The sequence below is a fragment of the Rhagoletis zephyria genome, unplaced genomic scaffold, assembly GCF_001687245.7.
Source record: "Rhagoletis zephyria isolate East Lansing unplaced genomic scaffold, Rhagoletis_zephyria_1.1 Rzeph_scaffold_16960, whole genome shotgun sequence".
NCBI lineage: Eukaryota > Metazoa > Arthropoda > Insecta > Diptera > Tephritidae > Rhagoletis > Rhagoletis zephyria.
In genome coordinates, this window is record NW_016174023.1 from 1 (window position 1) to 10,815 (window position 10,815).

The 10,815-nt window shown below is 38.0% G+C and overlaps 1 protein-coding gene across 1 annotated transcript; it reads left to right on the forward strand.

Moving 5' to 3' along the window:
* Positions 1–5,547: 5,547 nt before the first annotated feature.
* Positions 5,548–10,103, forward strand: LOC108379662 (BTB/POZ domain-containing protein 7-like; the record flags this gene model as incomplete). Its single annotated transcript, XM_017636011.1, has 3 exons — positions 5,548–6,141; positions 6,207–7,118; positions 8,460–10,103. Coding segments are annotated over exons 1-3 (2,937 nt in total), but the record flags the coding sequence as incomplete, so codon positions are not given.
* Positions 10,104–10,815: the final 712 nt, after the last annotated feature.

Below are 10,815 nucleotides of genomic sequence, written 5' to 3' on the forward strand. Positions count from 1 at the left end.
TTAATCGATTTTGTAATCGATATTTTTACCGGTTTTGTCATCGATATTTATATTGATTTTGTTTACGATTTAACTATCGATATTATTATTGCTTTCGTTATCGATATTTTCATCGAATTTGTTATCGATATTGTTATTGGTTTTGCTATCGATATTTTCGGAACTTACCGATATAATGATCGATACTTTTATCGATTTTGTTATCGATATTTTTTATCGATTTTGTTATCGATTGTGTAATCGATTTTGCTATCGANTTATCGATATTTTTTTGCTTAGTGTGTGCTTTTGTTTTTTTACTTGGATATGCTCTTAACCATACCACGTATTCTACGTTTAAATTTAGCGGCTGTATCTCCGATACAGCCTGCAGGCCAAGACGAAGGCGCTGGACTGTTCCTTTTTTATGTTTTCTCGTTCATATTCAATGAAAGTAAAATTTGCTAAGGTCAAAAAAAGCTCCGAAAATTCGATAAGGCCAAAAAAATTCGAAATCTTTTAATAAATATCGAATCCCTCCGATTCGTATGGAGTTTTGCTTTGCTTTAAACAGGCAAAATGTTGTATTCGAAGCTTTGCGAAAAACTTGAAGAAAATGCCTATACGAAGTTTTTTCCTCTCCTGTACAAGGGACTTAGCAACTTTGCACTCTACGCTAGCGATATTTATTAAATCAGACAAATTTTAAAGTAAAACACTTTTTTAATTGTATTTAAAAAACCATGTGATTGAGGAACGTATACAAATAATAATGTAAATACCAGGTACTTTCGAAAGTGACGATTAATAAAACAAAAAAAAACATAAAACAAAAATATACAAAAACAATTTCTCTAAACATGTTTATTCTACTCTATAAAGAAATGGCGAATGGAGAATTTTTTAACATTTTGTTTCGCAATTTACTAGAAATTTTGAGGGTGTACGAGTCAAACGGATCTCAGAATCGGATTCAGCGGGTCGAAATACATGTTGGTTGTTTGTTGGGTTTGGTTAAAAACACACACCCCTTTTTTTGCCGGTGTTGTTATTATTGCACTTAAAATGTTTTCGAAAGAGCAGCAAAGCATTCAAAGCGGAGTCTTCTAAGCTTGACCTGCAGTTTTTACATACAAAACCTACTGATGAAAAACATATTTCGACATCAACACTTTTAGGCTGAACTGTCAAAAGGTAGACATAATCCATTTGAAGATAATGACCCCTATCTCCTCCATTACAAAATATTTGAACTTCTTTTACCAGCACGTCGGACAAATTATAAGTTTGTGGTGCGGCTATAGTTTCTTCGGCCACTGTATAACATACTATGTACATAGCAGTGTTGAGCGTTAATCAATTAATTTTTCAATCATCTTGTTAATTGATTATAAAAGTAATTGCAATTAAAATTTTAATTACGTATTGCAATTGAATTATTTTTAATTATATTATTTGCAATTCTAATTTTTAATTGCACACGGCAATTAATTTAATTGCAATTACTTTTTTGACAACAATTAAGCTTCTTATAAATAAAATAAAAAATACGGCACGAATAGCTATCATATTCACGTCCCTGACCTAGATAGTAGGCATTTAAAATCCTTAATTTTTTAGTAAAATTTACAAACCAATTAAAAATTTGTTAACTACAAATTATCACAATTAACAATTATTTAATTCTTAATTGCTACCGCTACAATTAATTATTCTGCACAAGTACAGTTAACCAATTGTTAATTGTAGTGATAGCAATTAACAATTATTTAATTGTAAATTGTTAATTCTCCTTACAGTTAAAATTTTCCCAACACTGTTACATAGTTATATAGATCTTTGGCAACAAATGCACTGACTTGTACCAATTGAAAAAGATTTATAGAATCAATGCATTAATTTGCAATCTAATTAAAAATGATCGGTAATTTTTAAGCAAAAAATATTAACGACTTCAAACTCACATACAAATTTAGGGGTACTGTTAATTTCTTCATGATCTAATGATAGAAATTAAAACGAATTAGTTTGGGACCATCTTTAAGGTATCACCTTTCCGATAAAAAAAAAAAGAGTTTTCGAAAACAGTTAACGTTGCCCAAAGTTACCCTGCAACATACAAAACAATCAATGAATTGGAATCCTTCCCCTTTTGTGAAATCGATTAAAAAATGTTAAAAACGACTTTTTTGGGATATATTTAGCTTACTAACCCCAAATACGTGTCTTGGGTTTTTTTTACAAATTGGCTCTCGTTTTTAAAATTTGCAAACTTGAGGGATGCTAAATTCAAGCCCCTATACTTTTCGTCAACGTTGAAAGGAGTTTATGTATGTATGTATGTATGTATGTATAGCGCGTGTGAATCGGTAACAAAGTTCGCGGCAAGTAAATTTTTGACAAATGCATAGAAAATTTTGACAATTGCAGAGATTGCTGCTGTGTGCGATTTTTCGTAAAATAAAAGCTTAAGTTGACGAACTTCAATCAATGATGGTAGATGTTTTCTTAAAATATTAATTTCACTCAATTTGTAATAGTTTATTGCGCATAAATCTGCGGTTATCAAAAATTTACTGCCTTCAAAAAAGATTTCATTTCACACAGCAGATTGGCAAAACTGTCTCACCATAGTAAAAATATTATTCTACAACTTTCCCCATAGAACTTTGTTACCGATTCACACACGCCCTATGTAAACAAATATGACAGCTTTGTATTCGCATATATATATGTAAATAAGTAAACATAAAGCCGGTTAGATTTGCAAGTATTACAGGATTTACAGGAAAGGCTGTTTTCGCCATTAATAAACCTTATGTAAGATTGCGGTTGCCAGACGCACTGATTTGGGAAGGACAGTACTGAATTTTCACTCGCCATACTGAATATCTTCAATTCCTAATTCAGTACGCAAATTCCCCTATTTTTTGTTTGTAAATGTGTGCTGAGTTGTACTGATTTTTCCATCTCTATTCCACTTCGCTTTTTCGCACTTTTTTTCGCAAATCTTTCTATTGTCCTTTAAATTTTTTCGAGTAAAGTTGTTAACAAATAATGAATATCTAAATCCCAGGGCTGATACCGCGATTGGAATAACGAGATCCCAAAAATCCCGGGATCGTGAAAATCGCAAAAAAAAAATTGACATTGATATATATGCTAGAAAACACGCAAAAACTCAATTACAGTTTAATGTTTTGTTTTTTATTCAGTCAATTTTAAGGATGGAAAAATTACAATGAACAAATCAATGCTTGATATTCTCAAATACTAAGGATCTGCTTCTTAACCGCTTAAGATGAATTATTTTAATCTAGGATAATTGTTAACATTAGCAATCATTTTTCAATTTTAAAGCTCAATAAAAACACTGGTCTACAAATTTCAACTTTTTTTCTGCGAATAAGACGGGACCTGGTGTTTCTGAACGGATTTTTCGTGCTGAACACGAATCCGGGGTCAAAAATGTCCCATCACGTCACGTTTTCGAGAAAAAAGGGGTTGAAACCCCTAAAAACAGCGTTTTTGGCCAAAATACACCCCCTGATCTAAGGGTGCATGCGATTAATTTAGCCTTTAATTTCTGACATATACAAAGTTTGTAGCACGTCAGGGTGACATATACAAAGTTTGTAGCACGTCAGGGTTCAGCTCTACAATTTTTCAAAAATGGCCAAAAACGCTGTTTTTAGGGGTTTCAACCCCTTTTTTCTCGAAAACGTGACGTGATGGGAAGTTTTGGACCCCAGATTCGTGTTCAGCACGAAAAATCCGTTCGGAAACACCAGGTCCCGTCTTATTCGCAAAACCCTTGTAGACCAGTGAAATTTATTAAGCCCAAATTTTTTAAGTAAAACGGAGTTCTCAAGAAATTTGCTAAGCTTTATACATATTTCTTTTTGCTAAAGCCAAGCCATGTTTTCAACAGCAATATATGCCCGTTCCATTATTTTGTGAGGAAAGAATGAGACAGCAGACTATGAAATATAAGGTGTAAAAATTCCATGGACACTATTTGTTCACACCCACGAAATAATGGCAAAATATGCTTGGTTGCGACACAGCTGATTTATTTCAATCCTCTAATAATTTCTGTTTCTGTGCGCCTCGTTAGAAGCACTTTGCTTCTTTCCTATCTCTTTTTGAATTGCAACCTGTCAAGACTACGAATATTTTTATTTTTTTTTATGTATGTTACCGCATAACTTTGGACCACGTCAACCGATGTCGATAATTCTTTTTGCATCGGAAAGGTAGTGACTCAGAGGTGGTCCCATACAAATCTGGTTTAGATCCGATAATTGGATCACGAAATATATAGAGATATATATATATTTTTAAGTCGGTTTTTTTTTGCTAAAAATTACTTGTCCTTAATCAAAAATTCAAGAATTTTCCTTTCTTTTGGTATACGGCATAAATGCTTTTCCGTACAAAATCACTTCGTCATCATTTTTCAAACACGTGCTTGCTCTGGAAGTGAGAGAAGGAGACAAAAAGTATGTGTGTGTAGGTTTTGCGGATTTTGAGTAGCAGATGGCGCAATATGTATAAACTAATCGCAGCGTTTGTATGTAAATACATACATACGTACATATGTTGATTACAGTTAATGTGGATCTGTTTACTGTATAAAAATTTTAAACGCCAATATTTAATTACTTTTAAATAATATGGCTTTTAATTTAAGGCGTGCGAGTAAACGTGTTAGAATACTGCGTATGGTGCTACGGGGCGTATACGTTACATACGAAATTACGGGTATATGAGCACGAGTGGTTATTTTTAGTTTTTAACCGAAGGTTATCAATTCGTCGGAATATTTTTGTTTATTTTCGTTTTATGTATGTTACCGCATAACTTTGGGCCACGTTAACCGATTTCTATAATTCTTTTTTTTTTTTTAAAGAAAAGGTGTTACCTTACAGGTGGTCCTATATCAATTTTGGTTAAATCCGATCATCCGATCTTGAAGAAATTAACGATAATCTTAAACTTTTATATGAGAATTGAAGTCGGTTTTTTTTTTTGCTTAAAAATTACTTGTTTAGTATATCTTTTTTAAGTTTTCATTTAAATAGAATTTCGCGATGGAATCTTGTTTTTTATACAAAACTGAAGATAAATAGGTGAACTATCATGTAACAAATAGTACATACGTACTATGTATATATGCAAATTCATACTATACATGTGTACATATGTAAAGTAAAGTCGTACTGACTGGTCAGCAACAAGACGAACTTTCTCATTTATTCGGTATCAACACTATCCTTCAACTATAGTAGCCCAAGGTTACAGGATGTGTCCCCCACTCATATGGTATCCTCATAGCAGAACTTATGTATTGTAATTTTTTTCAGATACAATTCTTTTAGTTTAACGACTGCCGAAATCGAATACGTTTCTATGAATGTAAGTATTTATATATGTATGTCAATTCAGTCTATGTGTGTATATGTATGTACATACATATATGTATGTATGCATTTTCTTGCACGTATATACATTCTTTAAAACTAAAATCGTATTTCAATAATGTTCTCCTTTTCATTATTTCAGAATTTCACCATATAGTATATTCAACCAAAGGCAGCTAGAAATCTTAAATACTGAGAGAACTTCATCCAGGTGTACATCGATATTCTGCCCTCAAAAGTTGGATAAAATCTCAAAAGGGAGTAAATAAGTGCATATATTCAAAACAGCTGTGTAGTATTCATTTCATGGATACCTGATTGTAATCCTGTTTATAACTCCTCTCGATTGCTGATAAAAATGGGCGCAACTGCTTCGACTGGCGGTTACCCAATGCCGGCCTCAAGCAGCAATAGTGGAGGTGGAGGTAGCTCTAGCCTGCTGTTGCCTTCTTCAGCTGCACTAGCAACCAGTGTTTCTGGAAGCAGTGGTGGTGGTCCAGGTAGCAGCTCCTCTGTCATGGGTGCCGCAGGTGCTGGTGTTCCTCATTTCCGGGAGCAGCGTCGAAAGCGAGTGACTGGCTTTGCCACACTGAAGCGGAAATTCATACGTCGGCGACGCTCTTCAAAAGCCTGTGATCATGCGCGTGTACTTCGCGATTTCGTATCCGACTGGACCCCGCTCGAGCTAGCAGCGTTATGTGAGGAATATGAAGCGTTGGCCGCTCTAAGAGATCTATCGGTAATAAAAAATATCCCGGAAAAATTAGTGAATCTATGTATAAATATTTGCTTAATGATTTATAGGTGCAAGCGGAGCTGGCGCGTCCTCCTGCAACAACATTCAAGCAGGATTTAGCCGCACTTTACGATTTGAAAACTTGCACTGACTGTGATCTTGTGTTTCGCGGCTCTATTTTTCCGGTACATCGGTCGATATTATCTTCGCGCTGTTCGTATTTCAGAGATTTACTGGCGGGCTGTCCGGGTTTCGGTGCCCGCATTTGTTTAGAATTGCCAACATCGCCCATAGATGTTCAGCTGTTCTCATCGTTATTGCGTTACCTGTACACGGGTGATCTATGTCCACATGACCCCTCTATGGATATTAGTTTACTGCGGCAGCTGGGAGATGACTTTGGCACGCCGAATCCGTTGGAGCATGACTTGCGGTATTTGCTCGAAACCGGGGATTATGCTGATGCGGCGTTGGTGTTCACAGCAGAAGGCACCGATTATCATCGGCCAGATTCAGGAAGTTCCGAGTACGGATTTCGACCGAAACTCGAATTACCTTGCCACAAGGCAATCCTTAGCGCCCGGTCGCCCTTCTTTCGGAATCTCATAGCACGTCGTACGCGCAATATTGACGAGTACACAGAGCGAGCATTGCATGTGCCCACTCGAATCGTACTTGATGAGACAGTGATACCAAAACGATATGCGCGAGTGCTATTGCATGCCATTTACCTGGACACAGTCGATCTGACGTTAATATTACGTGGCGCAGGGTCGGGAAATTCGGCGGGATCACTGGGCGAGGTGCACGCTTTGACGAATACGGGACGTGCGCGACCCACGCCCTTAGAGGAGGCTATGGAACTGTATCAGATTGGAAGGTTTCTCGAATTAGACATTCTAGCGCAAGGTTGCGAGGATCTGATACTTGAGTGGTTAACGTTGGATACACTACCGACGGTGCTTAAGTGGGGATCTCAGGTGCGCAAACTTATTTTGAATAAAATAGTTTAAGATAGCAGCTAGTTTAGATTTCTCAAGTGAAAAAAAATGTGATACATGGTGCATTAGGGCTCTCTCTTTCATCTCCGTCTCTCTCTCTTACCGTCTATATAAATATTGAAAATGATTTTTTAGGTTGAGTTCAAAATTTGAATTAAGAAGATTAAGATTAAGTTTAACTTAAAGATTAGAGTAAATATTGAGGTTAAAATTCATATTAATATTAAGAATACGGTTAAAAGCTTAAACATACGGTAGCGTTGATCCGGATTAACTCGGACTTAATCCGGACCAACTGAAGTTAATTTCCGAGTTGATCCGGATCAACGCTGCCGTCTGTTTATGCTTTGAGATGAAGACAAAAACTGAGACTAAGGTTAAGCTTAAATTTGAGATTAAGATTAAGACTGAGATTAAGAATAAAAGATAATTAGGGCCAGTTTGTCGGTGCTGATAAGTTTAAACTACTGACCAGTTTTTCAGTGCGAGTTTAAGGCCGCTTCATAGCTTAGTTGTTTTGTAGGGCAACATTGTTTTTTCTTTATGCAGATACAAAGCTTCAGCTATTCATTTTCACATTTGACACGATCGCGTTTCAAATACTGAAAGAATACACAAGGCAACAGTCATTTTGTTGCGGCAAAAGTTAAAGCTGTTTTTGATAGCCTTTTTTGTGCTGATTACGAATCCGTAAGCATAAAGTTTCCATCAGCTCCAGATTTTGAGAAAAACGAGGTCAAAGTGCCAACAAATAGTGTTTTTTTGCAATATTTTAGAAGGTCTACGGACTTATCTCCTACAATGTTTCGTATGTGAGCGCCCATAGCAGGTATAGACGTGCAGTAAACTCCAAATTTCGGAAACAATTTTAATTTTACCATCCTCTTTCTAAATTTTGGCAGCTGATTACAAATATACAACTTAACAGCTGATAGTTTAAACTTGGTTTAACCCAGCCAGATTGGGCGTTTAAATTTAGTTAAAACTACGTTTAAATTTGATTGAAAAACTCCACTCTGATTTTAAACTTAGTTTAGTTGGTTTAAATAAGATTAGCCAATCAAATGTCAGCCAGATGGGCTAGATAAACGCAGTTTACGTAATCTAAGTTTAAACTGGCACTGAAAAACTGGACCTTATTGTGTATATGTTTTGTGGAAAACGGGAAGGACATTGTAAAGCTTCTTGTCTGACATATGTATCTCCTTTAAACATAGCTACATAATAACAATTCAAAAAAACAAGAAGTGACCGTAGAAGTTCTATTTCTATATTGTGAATCAGGTCTACTAAGTGTTTGTAATAATTTTCAATTTGCAGCCACACGGTTCCGCTTGGGTGTATCGGCAAGCGTGCCAGTACCTTCGGGAGGAGTTTTCTGCAGTAATCGCTTCACCGGTGCTACATCAACTGGACAAGTCCCAGCTGATACACGTACTGCAGAGTAATTTTTTGCAAGCATCAGAGTTGGAGGTGCTGCAGGCTGTGCTTAAATGGGGAGAACAAGAACTTATAAGGCGTATGGAAGATCGTGAACCAAATATTTTGTCACACACAGCGCATTCAGTGACGAGAAAAGGCGTGAAAAAGCGCGACCTAAGTGACGTTGAGTTACGGGAGATTCTCTCCGAGTTGCTGCCATTAGTTCGTATGGATCACGTTTTGCCGCCCAATAGTGAAGTGCTCGCACAAGCTATTCGTCGGGGGCTTGTGAGTACGCCACCTTCTCATATGATCGGTGACGACCGGGAAAATTTGCGAGTCAACGCTTGGATACGTGGGGGAAAGAACCAAGGCCTGTTTGTTCGGCCGCGGCTTTTCATGCCGTACTTTGAAGAAGTAAAGGTATTGCTTGAAGATCGAATGGCGTCATCTCAACATCAAGCGGAGCTGATGCGCATGCGGCGATCACGCCACTTGCCCGACATTCCCGACACTTTGTACATGGTATCTCGCATAAACGCAGCGGCAAAACCTAGTGTATCCACTGCGGCGGCTGTAACTGGGAAAGAAAGCGTAAATATTTTGGCCGCAGCTGCCGCCATACCGCCGCCTGACACACAAACGTTAGCAGCTTTGCTCAAACGCGAGCACAAATTGCACCAGTCGCCCATGTGCCAACGTGCTTTGCTGCTGCCGCTTTCATCAAAACATGAAATTGATCGACAGATACGTCTCCGTGTAGTGCGCGAATTCAATTTACCGGATGCGGTGTCAGACCTGCTAGAGACATCACTGTTAAGCAATCAGAATGCGGCAGCTGCGTCCGCATCCGTCGCAACTACTATAGCTGACGACATTGGCATCACTTCCACCACTCAAACTGATCCCGATCTCATCGAAGACGATGACCAAACGCCTCCTCCTTCTCCCGCCGCTGCATGCTCTGTGCCACGACTAACTACGACTGGCGGCTTTCTCTCGACATCGATGGGATCGTCGGCTGCTTCATCTACCTGTGGAGGCGAAGGTATACAACCATGCTATAGCCGAAATTTAACTTTCCCCCGACAACATCCAGGCGGTTTATTGGGTTTGGGCAGCAGCGTTGGAGGAGGCATGCCAACAAATGTGGCTAATGGCGGCGGTGGTGCTCTACAAGCAAATTACGCGCGTCTTTCAGCTTCAGTACATCATCGTAGCGATTTACCCGCACTGATCACAGAAGGTGACTATCGCTTTCCGCATGGCAGTGCGCTGGGGATCGATGTTGGTGCCGAGGGGGGTGGGGGAGCGGTTGCTTGTGGCGAGGGGGGTAACGGTGGACATTTGTCGGATATGATGCCCGATGTAGCGATGGCAACGGCATCGTTAGGCCAGTTGCATTTGGCGAACAACACCAATAACGGCAACAACGGGGACCTACACGAAAGTCTGCAACTAGATTTGGGAGATGGGCCGAGTCATATAATGGGAGGAGGAGCACCTGGCGCTGCTGGACCTCTGGGATTGCGTGGTTTGCAGGTAATAGTACATTCAAATTTGCACCATATATCTAATTAAATGAATGAAAAGCTTCAGCTTTGAGTTTACAAATGATTTCATTAAAAACTTCGCGAATTTTCCAACCGTTTGATAAGCTGTTTGTACATATCGCCGCTACCATGTCAAACTATCGAATGTGAAAATCGGTACTTTTCAGGTGAGCAAAGAAACTGTTGCAAAAAATGTTGTTGTCATTAGGAAAGTGTGGGATCCGGGGACACTTTTTTAAAGCCAGACTTTAGCATGGTAGCGACGATATACCGCCTGGTCCCTGTGCGCGAGTTCTTGTAGCTGAAATCTGTTCTCACTTTGCTAATTTTTGTGCAGAACTGCTTTTGAGTAGATGCGCTTCGGCCACTCTTTAAAAATTCCCTATGACTTTTATCAGTCAACTCCAGCTGCACTGTTCACTAAACTTGTGTGGCGTTTTTCACACATTTTAGCATATAAACATGAATTACTTGTGGAAGAAAATGCCCAAGACCGTTTGCGAAAAAAATTAAAAAAAAATCAACGTCAGTTGTTATAAACTGCCCTTGTTACATGAAAAAAAATGCAAAAGCCGCCAGCAAAAGAAAAATTTTAAATATCAATGCGATTTTTTTTTTTTTAATTTCAAAAGCATTGTAACTGCATACCCAACAATTTTATAAGAATTCTGATTAGAAAGCTCAAAATTTTGATAATAATG